The 25,102-nt window shown below is 33.5% G+C and overlaps 3 protein-coding genes and 1 long non-coding RNA gene across 10 annotated transcripts; 2 read left to right on the top strand and 2 right to left on the bottom strand.

Moving 5' to 3' along the window:
• Positions 1–51: 51 nt before the first annotated feature.
• LOC142540431 (metal-nicotianamine transporter YSL2-like) lies at positions 52–3,875 on the bottom strand. Of its 6 annotated transcripts, none has more exons than XM_075646606.1 (8): positions 3,720–3,875; positions 2,732–3,113; positions 2,369–2,541; positions 2,099–2,196; positions 1,824–1,958; positions 1,546–1,735; positions 1,340–1,457; positions 52–1,232 (listed from the first exon to the last, which is right to left on the bottom strand). In XM_075646606.1, exons 2-8 carry the CDS (start codon positions 3,087–3,089, stop codon positions 301–303), a joined length of 2,004 nt encoding a protein of 667 aa, XP_075502721.1. In that variant the 5' UTR covers positions 3,090–3,113; positions 3,720–3,875; the 3' UTR covers positions 52–300. The 6 variants fall into 6 exon arrangements, with proteins under 6 accessions (XP_075502721.1, XP_075502701.1, XP_075502692.1 ...); XM_075646586.1 differs by lacking the exon at positions 3,720–3,875 and adding an exon at positions 3,390–3,534; XM_075646577.1 differs by lacking the exon at positions 3,720–3,875 and adding an exon at positions 3,390–3,532 and having other exon boundaries at positions 2,732–3,246.
• A 4,289-nt stretch (positions 3,876–8,164) lies between these two features.
• On the top strand, positions 8,165–12,516 carry LOC142540419 (uncharacterized). 2 transcript variants are annotated; one of them, XM_075646548.1, is made up of 6 exons: positions 8,165–8,516; positions 9,885–10,185; positions 10,746–10,904; positions 11,016–11,311; positions 11,661–11,915; positions 12,134–12,516. In XM_075646548.1, the coding sequence occupies exons 1-5, from the start codon at positions 8,319–8,321 to the stop codon at positions 11,880–11,882; spliced, it is 1,176 nt and encodes a 391-aa protein (XP_075502663.1). In that variant the 5' UTR covers positions 8,165–8,318; the 3' UTR covers positions 11,883–11,915; positions 12,134–12,516. The 2 variants fall into 2 exon arrangements, with proteins under 2 accessions (XP_075502663.1, XP_075502672.1); XM_075646557.1 differs by having other exon boundaries at positions 8,166–8,516; positions 11,661–11,801.
• Positions 12,517–20,929: 8,413 nt separating this feature from the next.
• Positions 20,930–23,019, top strand: LOC142540403 (AAA-ATPase At2g46620-like). Its single transcript, XM_075646532.1, has one exon. It carries the CDS (start codon positions 21,304–21,306, stop codon positions 22,762–22,764), a length of 1,461 nt encoding a protein of 486 aa, XP_075502647.1. The 5' UTR covers positions 20,930–21,303; the 3' UTR covers positions 22,765–23,019.
• A 733-nt stretch (positions 23,020–23,752) lies between these two features.
• On the bottom strand, positions 23,753–25,055 carry LOC142540412 (uncharacterized). The gene is made up of 3 exons (XR_012819088.1): positions 24,871–25,055; positions 24,152–24,311; positions 23,753–24,060 (listed from the first exon to the last, which is right to left on the bottom strand). It is a non-coding gene; the product is annotated as an uncharacterized LOC142540412 (long non-coding RNA).
• Positions 25,056–25,102: the final 47 nt, after the last annotated feature.

Here is a 25,102-nt window from a genome sequence, read left to right as displayed (position 1 = left end):
AATCAGACTGAATCTTGTAGACACAATGGTTACAACGTCCTTAAATGGTAATAGTAATAAAATAAATATTTATAAGAATGAATATTATTTCACATAGACGAAACATGTGTAACTATGCATACACTTCATGTTTAGGTAACCTTCCGTACCACTAGCTACAAGTCAAAGTAGCACTAGTTTTTTTCAACTACCTAAAATTATTCTCGTATTTGCTCTCATTTTAATCTCTATGATTGCCAAAATTGTTCAGTATTCCCATCTCAATTATTACTTTAGGCACTTCTCAATTTTGCTGATTTCTCATGAGCTCTTTCCAGGCAAGAAGTTCATACAAATTGGAGGATGAACCTTAGCTAAAGCAAGTATCGACGACGGAAGAATCCACAATCCATCGCCGCAGATCAAACCTGAAGCCACTGCTGGCACCATCAAACCAGCCTTCTTACTGTTGACCTTACGCCACACACATACAATCAAACTCCCCACACACATATCAATTGCAAAATAAGCCCCCACAAGAAATGGCACCGCCATGGCCATCGGTAGAGGAATCCATTTTCCGAACTTATCGGGTATGACATCTCTCAAAAGATTAGTCAACACAGCAAACGCAAAAAAACCATAACAGAGTTGCAAGCAGTGTTGAGGCAGAGCAGAGAAGCCCTCCACTCCGAGAATTGCCATGTTTCGGTATACAAGTGCATAAGGAGCTTTATATTCGCCATCGGGATTCCCCACGTCAAAGGCCGTGTAAAAGAGGAAGAATGTGAGAGGAGCCACCACACATCCAATGGCCGTCCCAATACCTTGACTAAGAATCATGGATCGAGGGGATGTTAAGGTGAGATGCCCTGTTTTCAAATCATGCATCAAGTCCGAGGATATGGAAACAATGGATTTAATTAGGCCGCATCCGATGAGTCCTGCGACTACCCCATTGTCTTGCCCGGCTAAGGCTGCAAGAACGAAGAGAGCCACTTTCCCATAATTATATGCCATATTCATGTCAGTTAAACCAGCACCATAAGCATTGCAGAAGCTCAGAGCTGGTGCAAGAATATAGGCCACAACAACATAGTACCACTTGAGCTGAGGAAACATGATTGGGACCATAATTACAGAAATTATAGAGAAGAGCATGTAACCGACACATGCTACCCATATAGGAATGCTCTCTCTTGTGAATACTTCATTTCTTTGTAAAGCGTCCAATGGTTCGTCCTTGTCTGAAACTGATGTAAGAAACATATTTTATTTCAATGCAATAAAATTATAACATTCTTACAACTTCAGTCTCTCTCCTGAGATTTTAGAATAAACCATAATCTTAGCAGCTTGCCTGGTATGACAACATTCTTCTTCTTGAATGCAGCATGCATGCTTCTGACTGTAAACAAGAGCGTCTTGAGAAAATTGTATAGACCATCACCTAAAATAAGAGCGATAGAAATGAAGACCTGCGTAAAAACAAAATTATTCATCCGATTTTCGGAATCAAGTAAATAATAGATCGTTAATCAAATAAAAGATTTCTTGTGAACTAACCTTATAACCATTTAGACTCTTCATGCTACTTTCCTTGATGTTTATAGGGATCCATTCTCCCTTCTTTTCACTTATCAATGGCCACATTACACCCCAAGAAAGCACTGCTCCAAGAAGCAAAGAAAGGTTCACAAGGTGGGAGCAAATCATTCCAGCTCCTACATATGTCATGCTGAAATCAAAGTAAAATCTGCCAAAAAAAAATTTCAAATCACCTCTGATTGAAGAATTTATGTATATTGAGACATAAACTTGCAAAGAAATTGTTCCCTACGTACGTTTGTTTCCAAGATTTCAATCCGAATGTGGGGAAATTGACAAATCCACAATTTTGCCCACCAGAATAAAACCACTGAAAGAAACTCCATATGAAACTAAGTGAGAAGAACTTCATGAATCCGCGAACCTGTTTCCTGAAATTTGAAAGAGCAGAGGCATTCTCTTCAATCCCATGAGAAAGTAACAAAATTCCCATGAAACTTTACTTGCCACTCTTAAATACAAAATCTCGACTCCATCTGTATTCATAATGGAAAGATTTTAACTTGCTTACTCTGCTACATTGTCTCCTTTAGTAGTGTGAAATCCATTTATAAGAACAGCAGTTGCAGTTCCACTAGGGTAAGGTAATTTATAGTCTATAATCATAACCTGCCAATGACAATTACTATTACAATTGATCAAAGAAATTTATGAATAAGGACTTCAAAGATGACAAAAAAATCAACAAAATAAGACATCTTGTGCTACGGGCGGTTTCAAGAAATTCAACGACCGGAGATCGGGTAGGGCAAAAAATCACATGACGCAATCACGAGCATACCTTTCGTAGAGGAACCAAGGCAAACAACCCCACAAAGCTAACAACAAAAAGAAATCCAATCATCCAATCAAGCCTAGGCTCTTTATAACTCCCAATTGAATTCCCTTCAGTATCAACTCCAGCCTGCACAAATATCTTTCTGTCCAACCCAAGAAGATAAGATCCAAAGCCACCTGATTAGACCATAACCAAATAAAACAAAGCTCAACATTATAAAGTTTTGAAATTTTATGTATTTCTTTTTAGAATACAAGTTTCACCCCTGAAGCATCAAATCACCCATTTCTGAGATCCGACCCTGTCCATAAAGAAATCCCATATCCTAGAAAATAAAAACTAATTTCAAGATTTGGAGTTTCCAACCTCCTAATGCAATGCTGTAGCAAGCAACAGCACAAGTCTGAATGATTGTGTTTTCCTGTCTAGTAAACGGAGTCGTCACGAAATTTGCCTTCTGAAGAATCTTTGTCCATGTTCTTACAAACACAAAAGCAAGAAGTGCGGCTGATACATTGAGATTTGGTACTAGTCCAGTCGTAAGATTGAGCTTCATTACTATGATACTGTAAATAATCCCAATCACTAAACTAGCCACAATTCCTCGAATTGTTATCTGTTTATTCCATGGAGGAATCTTATCCATTTCCTCAGCCTGGCCTCTCGTTTCTTCCAAATCTCGATTCTCCATTTCCTCCATTTCTCTATGGTCACTGCTCACCATCTTGAAGCAATTCTATCACTTTCCCTGCTTTTATTAAACAATTATCCCATTATTTGTTGGCATAGTGAAGCTAAAATATATGCCGAAAACAAGGCAAAGAAAGGTAGGCCAAAAACCCTCTCAGCGCCCCGTTTCTAAGCCGTACTCGAGTTTTTGTCTGCTTTTTTCACAAAAATGTTTAGTAAATGTCGAAATTAACTTGGTACGAATGTCAAAAAATACCACTTTTTACTGGGATTAACACATTACAAACGTAAGTAAATTTCATCGCATGTATGATTGAAGAACTAATTATATTACCCCAGTTGTTTTTTGCTCCTCGAAATCAAATGATGACTGAAAACGAATTTCTCCTCCAAAACCCAACAAAAGTACGGATTTTTCGACACTTAACAAAAAACCCACTTGAATTTTTTCCACAAACTGTTATATCAGACGGTCAAGAAAATAATAACCATTAAATACTGAAAAACTTTGACTGTTCCATGTACTAACTCTTGGTAGTGGTAGTACGATCCGAATAAAGCATTAAATTTTGTACTACAACCGCAATAAATACAATCCCACTTTAAATTCAGCAAAGTTTTCACATTTTTGTTTTGGGTGCTTACGAGATGCGCTTTCCATTACCTTTCCTTTCTTGACTGCCTTTTTACTCTGAAAACAACCACACACTTTCTCGTTTCATACGCAAATGGATGGTCGTGGTTTCTTGAATCTTTAACTCCAGGGACCGAAACTTTAAACTAAAAAAATATCCTTTTTACTGGAAGGACAAAATATGCGATTAGCTGAAAACTTGGATTTGTAAAGGTTTATTCTAATCATTTTGTTTGTTTGTTGGCTTTATTTTTTAATCGGTGTGTGGCTAAAACGTACTCCATGAAAGCCGATTGGAAAATTCTTGTGTCCCCACGTAACCTCTGTTCCAGCAGTCAACTTTGTTTAGTTCCAAATCCCCATCATCTTTTCGACACAAAAAGCGTGGGCTACTTTAATATCACCCGACTTGAAAATAATTCATAATATATTATTTTCGTTTTAAGCATTTCTTGAAAAATACAGAAGTAATTTTATTTTTGTTTTAGAAAAATTATTTTTTCATAGAAATAATTCAACACAAATTCAATCTCTTAGAAAACATATTTTTCTTTAAAAAAAATCTAAAAGATTTGGTTTTGTATGATAATAATCAAAAACTTATATGAGAAGGTCTCACGGGTCGTATTTTGTGAGACATATCTCTTATTTGGATCATCCGTGAAAAAAATTTTATTTTTTATGTTAAGAGTATTACTTTTTATTATGAATATCGATAAGATTGACCCGTCTCACAGATAAATATTCGTGAGACCGTTTAACAAGAAACCTACTCATTATACTAATAATAAACATAATCATAAAATGTAAAATAGGGCATGCATTTACCGAAACAAACAAAGCATCGGGGTTTTATTGTTTCTATACAAAAAAAAATGCTAAAAATGTTTAGCAAAGGTAAAATGTAAAATAAAATACGGAGTAATTAGTTGGTAAGGTTTGATTTATTTAATCAATTCTATTGGACAGATAATTTATTTATCTATAAATTAATTCTCGTGAGGTTAACTTTTCCCAAAATCTAACAAATAATATTGCAAAAATTTCTACCGTCACTTATAATTTATTCACACTTTAAATTCTCGAGTTTGGAAAATATCGTATTCGAGATAAATTATAAATTTACAAGAAAAATCCCAACTCAGAAATGTCACATCTTCTAAAATACGGACGTTTTTAAATATATTAAGGTTGTAACAACAAATTTTTTTCATCTTATTTTATAAGCATCGTGATCTTTTTTTTTCTTTTTTTTTCGAATGAATTTTTACTTGAATAAAATGAACTTAATTTTCGGCATATGTGTCATTGTCAATTAAACCATATTCGATGAATTTAATGGTTTCGGATAAAGAAAGACAAACAAAAAATCTAAGAGGGAAAGGTAAAGTATCAGCAGACGCAGACCCTAGATATAAAACAAGAACACAATTTTGTGCATTCATATGGTGGGAACTTTCAATTTCAGAAAAGTTCACAAAAGAAACTATAAACAAGCTATGAAACAAAACTCCATCCTAATATATTTTGCAGAATATCCTCTAGATTATCTCTACAAGTATAAATTATAACCTAAGAAAACAATAACAAAATAAAAAAAAATTCCCTAGCGAGCACAAGCTAAAAAATCCAACTCTAAAAATATCATAGAAAACAGGACGAGAACATCCATTGTTACTACTATCTCATTATTATATATTATCTCATATCTCACTATTTTGTAATGTTAAATTTTATTATTTTTAATTAACAAAAAAAAGAAAAAGTTGAAGAAGTTAGGCACGATATGAATCTAATTTATTCATAACCTTATAATAATAGTCAATTGAATTGAAAAATAATATTATACTTAAGTAATTATATTTTATTCAAATTTAGTAACTTTTTAATGTTCAATATATATAGAATTTTATCAGTAGTGTATATGATTTACTTTTCAAACGATAATAAGAAAAATATTAAAATATAAATATATAATGAAAATAAATTCAAATTTTCTATTAATAGCTTCGAATCTTAGCAAATATAATTCTAAAAAAATGAGGGGATGATGATTTTGATGATATATGATACTGAAGATTAATTTAGAGTTGTGATATTTTTTTCCATTTTCTGAGATAGAATAGTGATATTTCAATTATTAATTTAAGGATATGAATCTCCATTTAATAAAATTGATGGAAATGTAGTTCTCTGCTTTAAACAAATATATTTGGACATAGAAGGGGTTAAGGATGACAATTTTTCCCACGGATTTGGGGTCTCGTGGGGAAAAACCGAAATGGGGATGGGATCCCCAATTTTTTTCGGGTTCAGATTCAAGTATTTTTTAATTATTTATGCATGTTGAATAGACACGAGGATTAAAATATTGATTTTGTTAAATAGAATTGTGATTTTTTCCATATATTAAACTAATTTACTTTTTAAATAAGTAAATTTATTTTAAAATAGAGATTTTATTTATATTAAATAATTATTAGTTAAAAGAAATTATATATATATATATATATATATATTCATAAAAGTACAAAATTTGCATTATTAATCAAAAAATTTGTAAATATCTATCAAAATCTTGCAAAAACTACAAAGATCCATGAAATTCTGTTTATAAATGTGTGAGATTCTATAAGAGTCAATAAAAATATATCAAATCTACATAAATCTACCATTTAAAAAAATCTTTGAAAGTCATTAAATCCCTACATTGAATACACCCCACTAAATCAAATGGGTTTATTTCAGACTCTGAAGCTGCTATGGATTAGTCGCAAATCGTAGTCACGGTGGAATGAAAAGATGAAGTACTATTACATCACCGTCGGTACAATGATAGTGGTGGAGTCGACGTTTTCTATAAGATCTGGTGTTAAAGAGATCTTGAACGAAGATGTCGATACGAAGAAGGAGAAGGAGAGAGATGAAGTCGCCAGAATCATGATGGAGAAGACGGCGGAACGGGTGGATCTCCAGCAAGCTGAAGTTGAACTCACGAAGAAAATCTTGGATGCAAAATTGAACAAAAAGATCAACAGAGAGAAAAGACAAGGAGTCGATTGACGGTGCCTACTTTTTAATATTTTATTTTCGCATGTAGCATATATTTCTGCACAGTTCTGCACAAATTTTTCTATAAGAAACAGGGTTAAGCTTCTCATAATATTAGTTGCGGATACTTACATTAACATAAGATGTTATTAATTTTTTTTACAATTTATTAATTTTATATCAACTTTTACATGCTGGGATCCAATAATTGCAAGTCTTTTAAGCAACATAGTATTGATATATCAATTATTTTTTTTAAAGCGTATATAAATCTGATTCAGTTTGTTAATCTTTCAAGTGGGACATAAAATTCTTTTTGCATGCGTTTATTAAATTCAGCTGTTGTGCAAATTAATTATAATTTAAATTCAATTTTCGAACATCTTATAAGTTGGATTAATTTAATTTTATTCGTTAAATTTAGTTTGTATAATAAATTATGGAACAATTTAAGACAAAACCATTTTGTTGGACATCGAACAGTCAATGTTGTTTTTAATTTCTTGTTCGGAGAAGATGAATTTTCTACTTTCAGTCTTGGTTCAACCCCCCATCTGTTCATCCACGTCTACAATTAAACACACACATGCACATAAAAAATGTATGTATTTAATTATTTAGTTTATATATATTTTGAGAAATGAAATTTCATATATTTTATTACGGATGGATCTCGTTAATTTCCGCTAACACTGGTGTATCATGTTATTTCTAAGTCATAAAAAATGTTATTTTATCTGGACGAACTATTTTAAGTAAATTTATTTCAAAATGGAGATGTTATTTATATTAAATAATTATTAGTTAAAAGAAATTATATATAAATATACATATATATTCATAAAAGTACAAATTTTGCACTATTAATCAAAAAATTTGTAAATATCTACCAAAATCTTGCAAAAAGTCTACAAAAATCCGTGAAATTCTGTTTATAAATCTGTGAGATTTTATAAGAGTCAATAAAAATCTACCTAAATCCACATAAATCTATCATTTTAAAAAAAAATCATTGAAAGTCATTAAATCTCTACATTGAATAAACCTCACTAAGTTATGACATGAAAACAAACACCGGCAAATTATATGACGAAAATATAAAACTGGACAACTTAAAATATAAAACTGGACTAAAATAGTAATTTTTCTTATTCAAATATATATTCTTTGTTTTAGATTAACAAGACTTGCAAATTCATTTCTTTGATATTTACTGTAGTGTTTTATATTAATTATGATATAATATCAAATTCAACGATAACGATGTTATTTGAAATTTTTTATATTATATATAATTAATGTATAAATATGTAAAATATAAATTTTTTTCATTATATAACCGATTTCAAATCGATATTCCTAAATACAATATAAGATAATTATTAAAAAACAAAATTATAAACAAACTTTTTTATTTTATTTTAAAGCAAATTTGCCCTTGAAAATTATGGCGCACGGCGGTTTGATTTCCGTTGAATGCTACCGTAGGCCCAGAGCAAAAGGTACCCATCTTCTCTAATCTGCCTAAGATTCTCTTTTCCAAAATCATCCAAGAATTGGGATTCGATAAAAGGAGAAATGGGAAGTGGTTCGGAGACGAAGTTGCTGCAACAATTGATTCTATACGCCGCGAGCGCCGCGCTTAGCTGTTTGGTATTGGTCGTGGGACTCAAACATCTCGACCCCAATCACGAAGCCTCCAAGAAAGCTCTGGAGCAGAAGAAGGAACTCGCGAAGCGTTTGGGCCGACCTCTTCTGCCTACAAATCAATACGAGGTTATAATGGCTTTTTCTCTTTCTTTCTTTTTTTTTGATTCGAGATTTGGGGAACTTTCTTAATTGCTTTCTGCTGGTGTACTCTTTTGTGAGATTTTTTTTTCCTGTTTTTCTATGCGTATTATGTATTTAGATTTAGGAATGTTATAGTACAATGACGACTATATAATTTAGTGGTAATAATTACGGTTTGTCCTAAGCGTAATTGCTGCGGAAACTTGGCCATGTATGTGAAAGTGTAGTTATTATCTCGGTTAGAGGTTGAATTCGTGGAAAGTGTTGTTGTTCTATACAGGAAAGTCCTTGTACGGTTATGATTTTGGTGTTATCGGATGTTTCTTCATTGAGCATTCTGATATCTCTGGCACTATTTATGTTCTTATCTTTTTTACTTTTTAGTTTTGAAACCAACCGCAAGGTTTCTAAAATTTTTGTTGCCATATGTTTGTTTGACATGGAATCTGAAGGTAATTATTATAGAACTTTTGCATGACAAGATCCTACCTTCCCGAATTATAGAAATTTTTGTGGGATATGCTCGTTTGAAGTTGGGATTCCGAAGGTGTTTTTGTAGAAACTTTTACATGACATGATCCTATCTTCCCAAATTGTGTTTCAAAATCTCCATATAAATGTGATTTTGACGACATTTTTATCATTTGAAGTAGAGATACTGAAATTCCTTGTTAAATAAATAACATGGAACTTTCACGTGACAAAATATCTTGCCAAATCACAAGTTTCTAAATCGCTTTGTATGGATGTGATTTATATAAATCTTTTGCCTTGTTAAGTATTGTGCAAGTAGCAGCCACAGACAATTGTTGAAGAAATTTAACGCATCTAGTGTTACAGACGTTACAAGCAAAAAATATTGTGATTGAGAATCCTTTAATGTGGGTTGACTTTTTTGGTGTGACTTTTGAGTCTTTGACATGGATAAGTTGAGCTGGGGATGATTTTAGTGTGGATTTCCATGCGTATTTGAAGTGCTGATTTTATTATTGTTATTTAGTAAATATTATGAGAATCCCCCATCTGGTCTTGGCTTGAATTTACCTTCCTACTGTAGTAATGATGATGATGCATTATTTTAATCTTGGAGAAAATAATCCATTATTTATTCTTATTTGAAATAGTCGTGTCTATTTTCTTTGCTAAACAGAGCAATAATTCTCATCCTCTGTACTCTTTTGCTGCTCCATTGTGCAAATGTGATTAATTTTAACCTGAACCTATAATAGATTTATGGTCAGATGATTCAGACTACCTTGATTTTCATCTGTTGAGATTAGTTACGTGCTAGGTATGTCTAAGTATACATGCTTTGCTTATTGATTATCTCTTTTTTGTTTCAATGAAATACAGGATGTTGTAGCTTGTGATGTGGTCAACCCTGAACATATTGATGTGAAATTTGACTCGATTGGGGGATTGGATGCCATTAAGCAATCATTATATGAACTAGTTATTCTTCCTCTACGAAGACCTGAGCTGTTTTCTCATGGGAAGCTTCTTTGCCCACAAAAAGGTGTTTTGCTGTATGGGCCGCCAGGCACTGGGAAGACAATGCTTGCCAAAGCAATCGCAAAAGAGTCTGGAGCTGCTTTTATCAATGTGAGAATATCAAATCTAATGAGCAAATGGTTTGGTGATGCACAGAAACTAGGTGTGTACATAGGAAATAACATCGGTCAAGGTTCTTCTTACTTCGCCTCGTCTGCGTATATTCCATGCATCAGTATATTTTATCATGTGACATATTCTGATTAGTGCGTAATACCTTGAAGTCGTGCTTTTAAGTAGCAAATGTATTTAACATAATACAATTTAATACTCGGTTGCTCTTTGTGACTTTGAAGCAATTGTGAAATATGGGTTCTCATGTTCCAGTTCAGCAATATATTTGTCATGGTAACGAATGCTGAATAGTATAGTATATATTCTGTATTAATCACAACTATTTGAAGGATTTTGAAAATTTAAACCCTTTTATTTGAATGGGTGAAAGAAAGAATTTGTGTTATGGGTTTTGTGGATCAGAGGATGTTATTGTTATCTATTACAAAGATGTTTTTCTTTATAAAAATGAGACGTGTTTCGTTATACATTATAACAGAAAAGCTATCTGATTATTCAGGTCTTATACAAATTGCAGAACTTTCAGCAAATAAATTGCATATTGTGTTTAGTGCTCGTTAGATTTGAACACTTGGTTTTTATCTGCAGTGGCTGCTGTATTCACCTTGGCATACAAACTCCAGCCAGCTATTATTTTCATTGATGAAGTGGATAGTTTCTTGGGCCAGCGCAAGACTACTGATCATGAAGCGCTTACAAACATGAAGACTGAGTTTATGGCTTTATGGGATGGTTTCACCACTGATAGTATGTTTTTCCGTAATCTCATAAAAATACGGTGTCTCCGATGTGTTAATTTTAGTTGGTAAGTACTTGAATGATTCTTTTAGTTGAAATTACATGTTTTTGTTGATTCAGGGAACGCCCAGGTGATGGTACTTGCTGCTACCAATCGTCCATCGGAACTCGATGAAGCAATTCTTAGACGACTTCCTCAAGCATTTGAAATTGGGATTCCTGATCGTCGGGAAAGGGCTGCAATATTGAAGGTTATATTGAAGAATGAGAAAATAGAAGATGACATTGATTATGACCGCGTAGCCAATCTCTGTGATGGATACACGGGTTCAGATCTTCTTGAGCTCTGCAAAAAAGCAGCCTATTTTCCTATCCGAGAACTACTTGATGATGAGATGAGTGGAAAAACATCTTCGGTCAGTAATTTATTTTATTGCTTTATTGTACATCTTTCTTGCAGACTCATTTCCCTTCAGCATTACTCTGAGCTCTTTTTTAAAAGTTCTGTGGAAGATGTAATTTTAGAGTTCCTTTCAAGGTTTCCCTTCTAATGAAATATTTCATGCAGTTAGACCTTGTAACTTAATAAGGACCTTGTCGGTTTCTTCTTTTGCATAGAACCCATGGTGTGGCATGCTCGACTTTATAAATTAAATGTTACGTTACATTTGAATTCTTGAAAATTAACCTATTGCCTGAGATCCCTGGTATTTTGAGCTTCATGTCAAACATTTTCTCTCATCTTGGCGATGTTCTTGTTTTCAGGAGCCAAGGCCATTATCAGGGGTAGACTTGGAGAGGGTCATTGCTACAACCACAAAAACAAAAATTGCTGCAAGTGAATATAGCCGATTTAACTCACAATCATCAGGATGGTCACCACAAAGAGAATCAGACAATTATCAGGTCCAAGCCGCCATTAATGAGCTTTCTAAGCTTGTGGTTTCTCAAATTTTGAACCTACAGACAGATGTTCAAGATCCTTAATTTCCATTTGCTACCCCCGTAACTTTACACTAGGTTGATTACTTGTACAATCCTGCCTATAAAATTAATTTTTGGATATTGTTTTTAAATATTGCCATTCGATTTCTGAGATTTATTGACACACATGGACTTCACTTCTCCACAATCTCGATCTTTCTTCGCTACCCCATCATCTTGTGTCAATTCTACTGAATTTCCTTTTTTTGTTTTTTAACCCTCCATTTTTCTTCTCTTCTTTTTTTCACTACCAGGATTAACTGGACTGGACGGAGGATTTTAACCTTACAGCTAGAATTCTTATCCTTGGGCTGCTTCTGAGTACTGTTAGCCGAGGCTAGTTATGTTAAAACCATGAGGTAATTTTAAGCTCGCTGTGACGCCACCTCAAAAATCCGTTTCCAATCCAGCTATGTAAAGTTATGATTTTGTCTTTCAAATGATGTACCGGTATTGCCATGGCTTGTGGTGCTATGAAGACAGTGACCTTAATTTCTTGTGAATGGCATATTACTTGTTATTCAGCTGCTTTCCAACTATTCTAGGGACACCCTCATTCAACCTTACTGTACTGATATACCATTGATTCACGAACAATAAATGTTCATTTTAAAGCAAGTTTATATCGTCTCCTTTTCATTCGCATTTTATATTCCGCCAGTTTTATTCGCCTTATGCGCAGATGAATAACACTGGTAATCATATTTGGTTTTGTTTCTTGAAAGCATACATCATATTCTACACACGCAAAATGAGATTATGGCATATTCATGAAGTTTACCAGGATCTTATAGTGTATTTTGGATATGAAGTTTGTTTATTTTAAAAATACTTTTGTTTAAGTGAGAGGACTGTAATTTCTTGCATCTCGTTCTTATACACAGTTTGATTTTTCTCACTTCTCCCATATATTTTCTTTCTTTAGACTTGAACGTGGCGGGGTTGTTTTTACATGCGCGTAGGATTGGGCATCAGTCGGGCTAAAGGAGTTGAGTCGCTCATTGAGCTAGGCCGCCGTTGATCTAATTTGAGCTTGAACACAAATAAATGCAGAATCTATTGTATTACGAAGCTGGATAGATTTTTTTTAAAAGAAAAAACTATCAAGAAGAAATTAGTTTTTGTACCATTGTAAAATTTTAGTTCAAAATTTCCACCTTTAAACTCGGACTCTTGGTTTCTTTGTATCTCATCATGTACGAATATACCATTGAGAATCGTTGATAGTGGGATGTGATGGCCAACCAAAACATAAAGCCATGCCCATTATTCATTTTTCTTAGACTTTTTGAACCATGTCAACGTCACATATTTGACATTTCCTTGGTCTCTCTGTCAACTGGAATCAAGAATACGTTTGTTGTGATACTGGCGTCACGTATATTATTTATAAGATGAGTCAATAATGTTCATATTTATAATTAAAAATAATAATAATTTTAACATAAAAGTAATATTTTTCATTGATTACCCAAATAGAATATCGATCTAACAAAATTGAGTCATGAAATCACGTCACAGTAGTTTTGTGATGGGCTAATACAAAAAAACTTTTCAAGTTTGCGTACGACTTTAAAGAATGCGAAGTAAAGATTTTAATAATTAAAATTACCTATACTATCGAAACTTTAAAGTCTAGCACATCAGAGAAAATTGGATCGGCGCGACTTGAACAATCAAAGTGTAAAATCAATTGTATTTAAAAAGAGGGGATGCAGTTAGTCCCGAGAAAATTCGATAATATTCATTTGTTGACATTCGTGTTTAATGTTTAATTTGTCAACATTCAAAAGTTTGACGAGTGCCAACACTCAATTTTGCGGACGTTCAATTTTCGTCTGGCCCGGTCACTATTCATTATTCTCGGTTAAGGCTGGCTCTATTTTCTTCTTGTTTACATGGAATCTCGAAATACTTTAGGTAACAAACCATAAATAACATTATAAAAAAGGAAAAATTGCATTTTATTCGTGTATATATTTGTCTATGTGAGTGATGATGCCCGAGTAGATTGATTGAGTTGGGTGGACAATCTACCGAACAAATATAATGTTATTTCTCTATGAAGATTTTTGACATGATGAGATTAGCCAAGTGGCATGGTCTGGCCTGATCTGATGTGGTGAACCCGAGTGGTCTGCCTGTCCTGACATGGTGGGATGAGTCAGGCCTAGCCTGATAGGATCAGCCCGGATGGTCTGTCCTGGCCTGATGATATGATAGGATGAGCCTGGTCTGACCTGATAGGATGAGCCTGGTCTGGCCTGATAGGATGAGCTCGGGTGGCCTGACCTGGTAGGATGAGCCTGGCCTGGCCTGTGAGTACCCTTGACAGGGTAGGATGAGCTCGGGTCAGACAATCTGCACATACTCAAAAAGAACATGTCAATAGGGTGTCAGAAGGTTTTTCGTCGTGGCCACTCTAACGCTTAAGTCAGTACGTGGTTTACTAAGCAGACAGAGAATTTATTGAATGAATATAACTCAATATCCTTTTTTAAAAGAATGAACAAACCTGGGTATTTATAGGAGAAAAGATGTCCTCGATTATAATGCATGAACATTGTTCTTGATTAGACATATGTACATGCCATGTCCTCTAATGGCTTCCATGCCCTGTCCTTTTTCATTACTATGGCGACCCATAATTTTTTGGTATTGCCATGGGCGTTAATTGTCATGCTAATGATTTTGAAGCATGTTGACTAATAATCATGGGTCTATCTTCTTGTGATCAGCCCAAGTGGGAAGCAACCTGATCTAGAAAAATCTTTGTTGGTGATTAATTGAGATGAGCCTTGGCGGATGACTGAACCCTGGTCCTGGTCGGGCGAGATGAACCTTGGTCGAGTGACAAAACCCTGGCCCTGATCGGGCAAGATGAAACCTGGTCGGGTGACTGAATCCTAGCCCTGATCGTGCGAGATGAACCTTGCTCGGGTGACAGAACCCTGGCACTGGTCGGGCGAGATGAACTATGGTCGGGTGACTGAACCCTGACCCTGATCGAGCGAGATGAAACCTGGTCGGGTGACTAAACCCTGGCCCTGATCGGGCGAGATGAACCCTGGTCTAGTGATCTAAACTCTAGCTATCTTCTAACCGGACTCTACTCAGTTTTCCGAGAGCAACTTGGAATCTGGTCCTGCTTTTGGTCACCCCTTCCTGCCCGAGTCTGAGGATGACCAGGGCCTTTCTAGGACATCAATAAGGTTTTGGTTTTTTTACGTCGCAAAATTTCAGTATTAGTCCGCTATCTTTAGTTTTTTTTTTTGTTTTTGACAAATTAGGCATTTTTTCAGACATTCTGTTGATAGGCACCAATACGACGCTGATGTGACACAGACTTGTAGTCCCGCATCAGTACTTCCAATGAAAAAATACTAAAATTGTCAAAAATCGATAGATACAAAATTAATAATAAAACATGATAACATAGATCATCATTTTAAAATCAGACCGGATCGACCGATTTGATCGAGAACATATCATGGATCCGGTCCAAACCAAGTCTAATAAATGCGTTTAAAGTCAAAATCAATTAAAAACCAGTCCGATCAATCGTGAACCGGTGAATCGGTTAATAACCGTTCAACCAGTTCACCCTTTTTTATTTTGTTTTAGAATTGATTATTTTCTTATATTCCTTAAACAATTTATTTCTTATATTTGAAATTTAATTTTTGTTATATATAATTACAATTATTTGGATTTTGAACTTTGTCAACAATTTTATTTTAGTAGTATTAGAGATTATTTTAATTTATTTTTTTGTCTAAAAAATATAGACATAATTATATTTGATTATATGTTTGTTTATTATATTATAAGTTTTAATAAATATATTTTTATTATTTATATGCACATGTAAAATATTTAAAATTTAAATACATTGTTTATTATATTATTATTTTATATGATATAATTATTTTCCGATCCGACCATCCGGTTGAACCCGAAATAAGATCGATTGGGGGATAATAATTGACTTACAATAGCTCGATTCTTGAAATATTGAACACCAATTAAATCTAATATGGTTTTCAAACCAAATGAAATACACTCAAAATAATCTTTCGTAGAAACCGATTAAACATTTTGTAAAGTATTTTAAATATATGCAAGTTGAATGAGTAAAAACATTTTGGTTGAAGTATTTTATCAAAAACTTTGTATGAAATATTTTGGTATTTGAAGAATGCATAAAATACTTCAACAATCCATCTTTAAAATATTAGAAATGATAAATAAATGCAATAAATAAATAGACACGATTTTTTTATGGATGTTCAAAGAGTTGTTAACAACTCCAACGTCACACCTTCTTTTCCAAGGGATTGATCAACTAGAAGTCTTTGAGCTTTCTGTTTACTCATACTGGCAGCTGGTCATTTGTATCACCGAGCTGTGAGATATCGGCGAAAAATTGCAACTCGTCACATATTCAGTTTGACTAAATTCTAGTTTCAGTTTCCATCTCGAGTTAGTAAGTTCACATCCGAGTAAATATGTTAGAAACACAATAAAAATTTTTGTTATCATCAAAATCAAGATCGTTAAAGTTTCTAAACACAACAATCAGTTCGACCGGTTGAACCATTTTTTAAAAATAGATCGGTCCAAATATTACTTTGTTTATGAAAACATTGACATAAAAGACCAAAATTACCATAAAACAAATATACATAACCAAATATATAATTTTACATTTGAAAAAATCTATAAATCATATGCTAGATATTTTAAAGTTAAGAGAGTAGAACATAAACTTGTACGATGAAATTACACACCTTTTCCCGTAAAAAAGTACTTCATTAATTTGTCCTATTGGGGCTAATATTGGCCGTTGAAATGGGTGATAGACGAAAGCCAACGCAATCGCAATAAGCAGAAAACAAAAAGGATTTTTAAGTTTTAATTGCTTTTATGGACCGGAAAGATTGACTTAAAGGCTAGGTTTGGCAGTCCAATAATGCGAGCTCTCAAGCCTTTGTTTATTAGTAAAATCGTGTTCTGTTTATTCCTTAGGCATTTAAAACTTTAATAATATCAATACATATGAACACTCTCTGAAAAAGGCCATCGACTAAATCGTATAAATAAATAAGTTCTAATTCTCTTGTGTTGTATTTAGATGAATGTATTCGAATATGGTTTTTTTCAGAGAGTGTTTTCATATATACCGATATTGACAATATATAATTATAAAATTATTGTTTGTTTGGCAAATGTACTGACGACTTGATCGAAAAATAGTAAAAATCTAATTTCTAATCAAACGAAAATATATTCGATTTTGATTGTTGATTTTAATCTACTAATAAAATATACGTTAAAATAAAAAAAATTATACTATAAATCGAATATATGAACTCCTGAAATATCATTTCACTTAATTTCGATTATAGTTTTGAGATTTATTACTTTAAATTCTCACTATTCTTTAAAATATTCAGTTTCGAGTTTTGTTATCAATATAAATATTATTGACATAATAAGTATTTATAATAATATTTAAAATTTAAATAATTTTTTCACATAAATAAAAATATAAATAAAATATTAAATAGTTGAGCTCGTGACTTTCGGACGATCATATAATAATAGCTTAAATTTAATACTATATTTTTAAGATGACAAAAACTTGTGTGATACGGTCTCACGGGTCGTGTTTTGTGAGACGGATCTCTTATTTGAGTTATCCACGAAAAAATATTAATGTTTATGCTAAAAATATTACTTTTTATTGTGAATATCAGTAGGGTTGACCCATCTCACAGATAAAAATTTGTGAGACCGTCTCACAAGAGACCTACTCTTTTAACATCTAATTGAATAATTCACCTTAAGCCCATAGTTGGGCAAACTTTGTCTACTTATATATATATATATATATATATATATATATTAATATCGTACAAAATATACAGAGAAAATATATAATTGGTGACTTGTAATCGTACAAATACGCATCATAAATCATATAAATATACAAATGCAATAAAATATAGACCAGTTGTCTTTGAAAAATATTTATTGAGATAGAACAAGTTGGTCCATAATGGCTCAAGATATTCATCCAACAGACCATTTAAATATGACAACTTCAAACCTCAAAGGTCAATTCTTCTTGTCTATATTATTATGCAATAAATAATCAACAACAAATTAATGAATATTTTGTACACTGAAAAAATATATTCTTAATTAATTTTATAGATATTAAGCGATTCATCGACTGAAAAACTACGGAACTAAAACAAGTATAAAGCCTCAAAGACCAATTCTTCTTCCCTATCTCGACTCAAATGATCTTCTTGACATTCATTGTGAGTATCTATATGAGCTCCACTGATGTGACATTCCCGTATTAGATGTACAATTTCATTGCATTCAATATGTAGATGCCAGCTTAGTGGTGCTAACATCACATCTAATATGTAGACGTGACATTAACGATGTTCACATAGGTGTTCAAAATAAATGCTCGGAAAATCAATTATGTACATAATATGTGAAATGGTTGGTTTTGCCCTGATGCAGACGGAGAACAAGACAGCAAATTATGATATTATCTATCAATTTTATCCATTAATTAACCTTTGGAGACATCAATAGTTGCAAAAATGCAGTCTATGGGGGTGATTTGACCGTTATCATCGTCCGTTTTATTTAGAGTTAAGTTAAATATACGTCTAAATTAACTCAGAAAACGACTTCTTTTTTTTTTTTCAAGATTAATATAAAATAAAGAAATAAGAGACATCTAATTGTATTCAAATATACCACGTAAACTCTCATTTCCCTTACATTTACGCGCAATTTCATGTACGTGCCTACTTTTCAATTACGTAATAAATTATTTATTAAACGATTATGAGAAATTTACGCGAAAAAATTTTAAAATTATCCGTGAAATATTTTCTGTATTTGATAATTAACTGATTATTATTCGCTGACATAAATGAATTCCGCCTGACCTTCGCCATTCCCCAATCAATATTTGTAATTTTCTGCAACTTTGACCGTGGTAGACGGGGGAGCTGGGACTGAGTCAGGAAAAATATTTGAGGTTGGTTCTGTTTTCGTGTTAGACAGTTATAGAGGTGTGAGTGTTCGTTAAAATTTACCAATTTTTTAAAATCAAATTAATCAGATTTTTTTTCAAAAAATCGAATCAAATTGAAAAAAGCGATTATTTCGAGCGAAAAAAAAATTATATTTTTATTTTTAATTCTATCATCCAATAAAATTTTATTAGAAATTTGTAATATTTATATTCTTAGAAAATTTAATGATATTAATTTTTTTTTTAAAATAAAAGTTCGATTGGTTTAGTTAACTAACGTTTTATATTAAAAATCAAAATTGAATCGAATTAATCAATATTATAAAAACTAAGGCAAAAACTTGTGTGAGACGGTCTCACGAGTCGTATTTGTGAGACGGATATCTTATTTGGGTCATCCATGAAAAAATATTACTTTTTATGCAAAGTGTATTACTTTTTATTGTGAATATCGGTAGGGTTGACACGTCTCACATATAAGGAGTTGTGAGATCGTCTCACGAGAGACTTACTCAAAAACTAAAATCGAACTTCCGAATAAACTGAATCGATTTTTCAAATTAATTCAGTTTGGTCAGTTATTGTGGTTGAAATCAATATCTTACTAACCATAGATTGTAATTGATCCATATTCCTTACTTGTCGATATGTGCTCCTTTGATTTAAAAATAATTTTATAGGTTTTATTTTTAAATTCCCTGAATTATCTAACAAGAAAAATTCAATTATTTCAAAAAATTTCAACAAAGAATTTTTTTTTTCAAATCTCATAATTATTCAAAAGTTATGTTATTCTAACTAAAAAATTCACAATGCAAGCACAATACTAATTACAATATCAATAATTCTCAAATATTTCAATTAATTAATTATTTTTCTCAAAATCCGCAACAAAATATTTTTAAATTAAATATCTTAACTCAAAAATTCATACATATCATGAGTCAATATTATCGCAACTCAGATAATCACAACTAAATATTCGCCATAATTTTAGCGTTATCGAATTTTACCTCAAAATCGCATCACTTTTTGGAATCTACTAAATCAACCAATAGATGAGAATGAAATGTGATTTGTGAAACTATTAAAAAAATAACATTAAAACTAGTTTTTTTTTTCTTCAAAAAAAAAAAAAAAATAGATTACATCGGAGCTCACCCTAACCCAAAAATTAGTCCGTCCCCCGAGAGTGAAGGGCTGTGGATCCCACGAACCCGAATGCACTGCACCTTTGGATCCACCGTATGGACACTTTTCCTTTGGAGGCAGAATATTGAAATCATCGATTATCTTTTTTTTTTTTTTTTATGTAAAAGTAGCATCGGATGTCATGACTCATTTGTTTCCACTCACCCAACATGGTGACATTCGATCGATCTTTTTTTTGAACTAACTAACTCAGCCGAAAATGGCTTATGCTGTCCCCATAGTTTTTAGCGTTTATTTTTTGTGCCCTTTGATCGAGCAAAAATTTCCATTTTGGGGAGTAAAATTAAGTTGAAAAAAAATATTACAATAAATATCAACAACCATAAATCATTCAAACTCGTCAATATATTTAATCTCTCGTGTTATTGTCTCGTATTAGGCTAAGTTTTACACAATGTGAGTTAGAAAATATGTAAGTTACTCTTATATTTCGATATATCATCTTATCTTTTATCATGTCATGACACGAGTCAAAAAATTAATGTACGTCATTTTCTAATGTGATGCAATATATGGAACAACATGAAAAATATATATAATCTATTCACAAAAACTCATCCAGTAGTTACTCATTTAGCTCAGGTAACTCTTTTTGACGGAACAGATAAAGGGGCTATATCTCCTGACTTACATACACATGTCAATTTTATGATATGAATATTCTATTTGAGTTATCGATGAAAAATATTATTTTTTATGTCAAAAATATTATTTTATATTGTAAATATAAACATGTTTGACTCATCTCATGAATAAATATTTATGAGACTGTCTCACAAAAAACATACTCTGTTTATTTATAATCATTGAATACATTATTTAGATATTTGCCTGAGTAGGGTAGGCAGGAGTAAATTGGGAAAAAGAATGGATTTGTAGTATCCCCAATAAATCCTCATCCTAGTCGTATAAAAACAGCTGCAGTCGCGTTTTCACATAGATTGACCACAGCAACTGCCTGCCGGCTATATTGATTCTCCAGATTTTTCAAACCTAATTTCCTCCAAATCTTTCAAGTATATAGTTATTCTCTTCCACCAAGTCTCGTCATATTAAATTTTGATTTGGATTATTCTCTCCAATTTCTTGGTTTAACCCAAAATCTGGGGTTTTTTCGCCATTCATTCATTCAAATTGGCAACCATGTTACTCGCAAATCTTGGAATTTTGTTGATTTCGATTATTTTACTGGGCGTGGGTCTCAGATTCTTGTTCAAAACAAGCTTAATCTACGCCCTGAAGAAACTGTGGCGAATTTTGGAGGATAGGTGCTATGTTTACCAGTTCTACAGGGTGCCCAAATTCAACGAAAACATGCAGGAAAATCAGCTGTACAGGAAGGTATACACGTACCTGAATTCTCTCCCCGCTGTTGAAGATTCCGATTACGCCAACCTTTTTTCGAGTTCCAAATCCACCGAAATCAGTGTGATTCTGGACGATAATCAAACAATCACCGACAACTTTCTCGGCGCCAGAGTTTACTGGAAAGTGGGGAACTCCGAGAAAGGTGGCTCGAAATCTCTCGATTTGAAGATGCGGAGGAACGATAAGCGCAGGATTTTGGTCCCTTACTTCCAGCATATTCATCAAGTGTTCGATGAGATCGAGCAGAAGAGGAAAGAGGTGAGATTGTTCGTCAACGTGGATACCGAAGTTCACAGAAACGGACGGTGGAGATCAACATCTTTCACGCATCCCGCCACCATGGAGACGATCGTGATGGATTCGGATCTGAAAACCAGAATCAAGTCTGATTTGGATAATTTTCTGAAATCCAAGCAGCATTATCATCGTGCGGGCAAGGTATGGAAGCGAAGCTACCTACTCTACGGGTCAGCGGGTACGGGAAAATCCACGTTCGTAGCCGCCATGGCCAAATTATTGGGCTACGATATCTACGAAATCGATCTGCATAGAATCACAAGCGATTCGGATCTAAAATACCTCTTGCTGCAAACGACGAACAAGTCTCTGCTCGTGGTAGAGGACCTGGACCGTTATTTGGGCGAGAAATCGGCGGCCCTGAGCTTATCTGGGATCCTTAACTTCATGGATGGGATCATTTCTTCCTGTGGAGAAGAAAGGGTCATGATTTTCACGATGAACAGCAAAGAAAACATCGACGCCAGCTTTCTCCGGCCCGGCAGAATCGACGTTCACATTCATTTCCCCCTCTGCGATTTCACTGCATTTAAATCCTTGGCTAGTAGCCATTTAGGGCTCAAAGATCACAAATTGTTCTCACAAGTGGAGGAAAATTTTCAGATTGGGGCGACATTGAGCCCAGCTGAGATAGGAGAGATCATGGTCTCGAACCGAGGCTCACCGACCCGTGCTTTGAAAACTGTTATCACGGCTTTGCAGGGCAACTTGGCGAGTCGGGTCGGGAGAAGACTGAGCGGGTCGGCCTCGGGTAGGGATTCGGAGGAGTTGTTGGATTCCGGCGTGGTGGCAAAAGATGGTCAAAATGGTATACATCCAATGAAGGAGATCAAGAACTTGTATGGACTATTGAGGGCAAGGAGTAGTAGGAAGGCTTCTATGGAGAAATTGGACATGTATATGAATGAGAGGGAGAACTCCGATTTGAATACAACGTAGATGTAGTCGGGTTTTTGGATTCATAATTGAATATATATTTTTTTAGCTTGGGATGGGATTTATTCATTGATTGGCATGTGCAAGAGCACAACTTGTATTACGAATCTTCGTAGTTGTAATTTTAGGTGCATTCGTTCGTTCCATTTAAAACTAGCCAACCGATGTCTGATTGTTGATTATGCAAGGGACAACATATACAGGTTGGTTAATGGCTGTCATATTAGCAGATATGTGATCATAGTGTTGCTTTCGATTCGTCGTATCATTAGATAACTTGTAGATTGCTTTCATCTTAGCAAAATTACGTAACTTTGCATGTTTTTCATTTTAACTCCTGTTAGAAATATGCACTTCTCGTTGCTTTTGTAGTCTCCTTGAAGACCCACGGGAGGGGGCTAGGTGGCTGTTTTTTTGGTGCTTTTCGTCCCCTTCCATTAATTCATCGTGTCCTCTAGCTGATTACATCAATGTTTGTGTTTTTGTCTTAAAAAGATCAATCTTATCTTCTTACGCATGGTAGCTGATTCGACAAACTATCTTATTGTGTTTGTCTTGCGGGTTTTGTTGTAAGTTGGTGGACGGTCTTTTCTTGGTGATTCTTTACTTTTTCATCAATATTTTTTATAAAAAAAAAATATCGAAGCTATACCTCTTTGAATATTGTGTTTCAGATTTATATACACAGGTTGGAGTTCTCTAAATCTCTGTAAATTCATCGAAAGTACCATTGTTGATTAAAAAAAAAAAACCTAACTTAATCCGAGAGATATGGTCGCTGGGGCAATTAAGTCTCACAACTGAAGCAAAATTCAAGTACTGTGTCAAATCCCTCTATTCAAATGCACCATAATATTATACCAAAACAACCACACTAGCTTAAAATACATACTCTGGTATCAACAATTTGTAACAAAACTCAACATATAGAAGAATTGATAATTACAGTAGTAAAAGGAGTAATTAAGTGGTAATTTAGGGATTTTTTAAAAAAAACATTAGATGTTTTAGAGATAACCAATACAAATTTGAACAAAAGAATCATATACCAAAATCAGCAATTTTTATATCAACCGGCTTCTTTTTAAATCAACTGAAGCAGCTTCCAAGTCCCCAATGAAAAAAAGGATCCTGTCCAAGATACTTGAACATGGTTCCTCCTCTCGTCCTCCATAGCCATCCTCCAGATCAAACCATTCAAGTTCCCGTGACCCTTTTCGTCTAGAACCCAAATGTCGTTGAATTTCACCTTGATGAACTAAAAAATAATTGCTTCCTTCCCTTATAATTTTCAATCCCCTGAAAAAACAAGATATTTTTATTCCCCTGATGCAAATGCGATTTAGTGTGCAAACTAAATGAGCTAATCAGACTTATAATCTTTGCTTACAATCCTATTCGGTCGCAACGATCTTGGACAATGTAGACATCTTTCCAAGACTTTGAATCTATGGGCTCATAAAAAGTGGCACGATCAATCCCCCATCTTTCCTTAAAGAGGTTAGACCATAGCTTGTCGTCCATAGACAAGTCTCTCCATTTCCTGCACACTTAGACCACAAACCAAACTTCTTCCTTGAATCATTTTACTGATAGAAAATTATTTTATAGGTATCAAGAATCAAGTGATTTTGACAAACGTATGCATGTATATAACACACATTATTTAATTGGTTGGATTTTACTATCTTTTCGAGGAGTTCTTAGTCAGGTTGAGGAGTGGAGCAAATCCACAAAACTGGGAAACAAAACTTTTTCTATCCTTAAAAGCCATGAATTGTGTGCTCAGCATACAAATTGAATATAAAAAATGTACAGGAACCGTTAATCCATTGGACCTGTTTTTCCACATAAATCGATAGAATTTTATCCACTTTGACTTTTATCAAAGAATCTAAGCTCTCTGTGAGTTGGATCAAAAGATTCTGTTACTCCAATTCATGAAAACAAACAAGAATCAAAATGATCAACTGTTACAAAATATGCATGGGACAAGAAACCCAGATCAGATCTTAACAAGAATTCAAGTAAAAAAATTTCCCCAAATTAATCCAGAAGAACAAGGAAAAGTTAACAGTTCAAGAAAGAAGAGAGAATTATAACACTAACCCAATTGAGCAGTTGCGAGATTTTGATGATCCAGCAAACTTAAAATCTTGATACAAAGATCTGCTGGCAATCTCTCCATTTCTTGATTATTTTGCATTGGTTTCTAAAAGAATTTGAAGTGGTAGAGGAATGAAGCAATCTATTTGCGGTATTGCGGTGGTTAATTTTAACATGAAAATATAAATTATGAGTCTACATCACTCGCCATCTTAGCCCTTTATTACAAATATCT

The sequence above is a fragment of the Primulina tabacum genome, chromosome 1 (assembly GCF_025594145.1).
Source record: "Primulina tabacum isolate GXHZ01 chromosome 1, ASM2559414v2, whole genome shotgun sequence".
Taxonomy (NCBI): Eukaryota; Viridiplantae; Streptophyta; class Magnoliopsida; order Lamiales; family Gesneriaceae; genus Primulina; species Primulina tabacum.
This window is presented reverse-complemented; position numbering and strand designations above follow the sequence as displayed.

Excerpts from the sequence above, each read along its gene's own strand:
- LOC142540431 (XM_075646606.1), bottom strand. The coding sequence starts at position 3,089 with ATGGTGAGCAGTGACCATAGAGAAATGGAGGAAATGGAGAATCGAGAT. Across the intron at positions 2,197-2,368 it reads CCTTGGTTCCTCTACGAAAG|GTTATGATTATAGACTATAA; the intron begins GTATGCTCGTGA and ends TGTCATTGGCAG. Across the intron at positions 1,233-1,339 it reads GAAGAATGTTGTCATACCAG|TTTCAGACAAGGACGAACCA; the intron begins GCAAGCTGCTAA and ends TTCTTACATCAG.
- LOC142540419 (XM_075646548.1), top strand. The coding sequence starts at position 8,319 with ATGGGAAGTGGTTCGGAGACGAAGTTGCTGCAACAATTGATTCTATAC. Across the intron at positions 10,186-10,745 it reads TGGTGATGCACAGAAACTAG|TGGCTGCTGTATTCACCTTG; the intron begins GTGTGTACATAG and ends TTTTATCTGCAG. Across the intron at positions 10,905-11,015 it reads GGATGGTTTCACCACTGATA|GGAACGCCCAGGTGATGGTA; the intron begins GTATGTTTTTCC and ends TTGTTGATTCAG.
- LOC142540403 (XM_075646532.1), top strand. The coding sequence starts at position 21,304 with ATGTTACTCGCAAATCTTGGAATTTTGTTGATTTCGATTATTTTACTG.